Source organism: Dendroctonus ponderosae, unplaced genomic scaffold (genome assembly GCF_020466585.1).
Source record: "Dendroctonus ponderosae isolate FM_Combo_2020 unplaced genomic scaffold, Dpon_F_20191213v2 Dpon_F_20191213_8, whole genome shotgun sequence".
Classification (NCBI taxonomy): Eukaryota; Metazoa; Arthropoda; class Insecta; order Coleoptera; family Curculionidae; genus Dendroctonus; species Dendroctonus ponderosae.
In genome coordinates this window covers 13,386,848-13,388,112 of record NW_026019016.1, presented here as the reverse complement: position 1 = coordinate 13,388,112, position 1,265 = coordinate 13,386,848, and the positions used below count along the sequence as shown (strand labels likewise).

The window sequence follows — 1,265 nt, the reverse complement described above, 5'->3', positions numbered from 1 at the left end:
CCCCCCCTGGATCCACCCTAGCCTGTACCTAGTGTTGGTGAGTGATGTCAGTGTCTTGTAAGTGTAAGTATGTAGTGGTGGTCGCGACACAAAGCGTAAAAGAGGCCAACTGAAACAATCGAAATCGAAACGAAACGAAAAAACGGTAAGTTAGTAAAAATGATGATTTTTTGACAGTGATCATTTGAGAGAGATCATTGAGATATCATAGAGAGATAGAGAGAGAGAGAGAGAGAGAGAGCTACGGTGGAAGGCAACTAAATCTGAATATGCCGTGTGTATACATCATACGTCATGTCGCCGTAGCCCACGGTCGTCATGGTGACGACGGCCCACCAGAACGCGTCCGGGATGGACTTGAAGAAGGAGTTCTCGCTGCCGGCCTCTGCGAAGTAGACGGCCGACGAGAACAGCACGACACCTGCAAACAACACCACGTCTAGCACAACAAGTCCGGACAAGTTTGGAGCCGCCCACTCGAACCCAAATTTGCCCGCGACCCGCCACCTCTGTACATTACGAGCATTACAGCGCGTGACCGGCAGGCGTGGGGCTGTACCTCATGTCGCCGTAGCCCACGGTGGTCATTGTGACGACCGCCCACCAAAACGCGTCCGGAATCGACTTGAAGGTGGTCCGCTCGATGCCCGCCTCCGCAAAATACACGATGCTCGAGAAGAGGACCACGCCTGCAAAATAGCGCCGCCAAACGCACAGGTTATGTTGCTACCAGCAGCAATCGGTCAAGCTTCTTCGGCACTCTTGGTCTCAGGGTGTGCTCTGATCGATCTGATGAATCGGTCAGGGTGTCATTTTTTCCCACCTGTTTCGGCCCATTTCATTTTCGCTTGGCCCTACCAACCCTAGTCATCCTCGCATATTTTAAGGTCGAATTCTTTAGCGGAATCAATTGCAATACCATTGCCGGGCAGTTTTTCAAAACTCACCCTATTAGGCCTGCGTAACTCAGTGACTTGTTAGGAGTTAGCGCAGTGCTGCACAAATGGCTTGCTGAGCCAACTCAACGCATCGGCGCAGTAACTCAGTTCCGTTGCTGGGAAAACATTTCAGTCTAGCTTTAATCGGCTTTGATAAATAAGTTATAACTTGTAGATACGTTCTATATTGTTCGGGCGGATTCATTTTTTTACAAACTCCTTTTTGGGTATTCGCCTCAAAAATTATTGTCTTTAACAAAGATAGAATTTCCTCACGTCTTCTATTACAGATTGATAAATAGTGCTCCTATTTCGCAATAAGAACGA

General features: G+C 48.5%; 1 protein-coding gene across 6 annotated transcripts in view; it reads right to left on the bottom strand.

Annotated features, from left to right (window-relative positions):
* The window catches only part of LOC109539444 (potassium voltage-gated channel protein Shaker), a 71,458-nt gene that overhangs the window by 9,267 nt on the left and 60,926 nt on the right, over window positions 1-1,265 (bottom strand). For 4 of the 6 annotated variants that reach the window (XM_048669034.1, XM_048669036.1, XM_019907187.2 and 1 more), the window contains exon 7: window positions 292-421. In XM_048669034.1, the coding sequence (XP_048524991.1) occupies window positions 292-421 (130 nt within the window). Of the gene's footprint in view, window positions 1-284; window positions 422-559; window positions 690-1,265 lie in introns of all 6 variants that reach the window. The other 2 variants (XM_048669035.1, XM_048669038.1) reach the window with 2 other exon arrangements.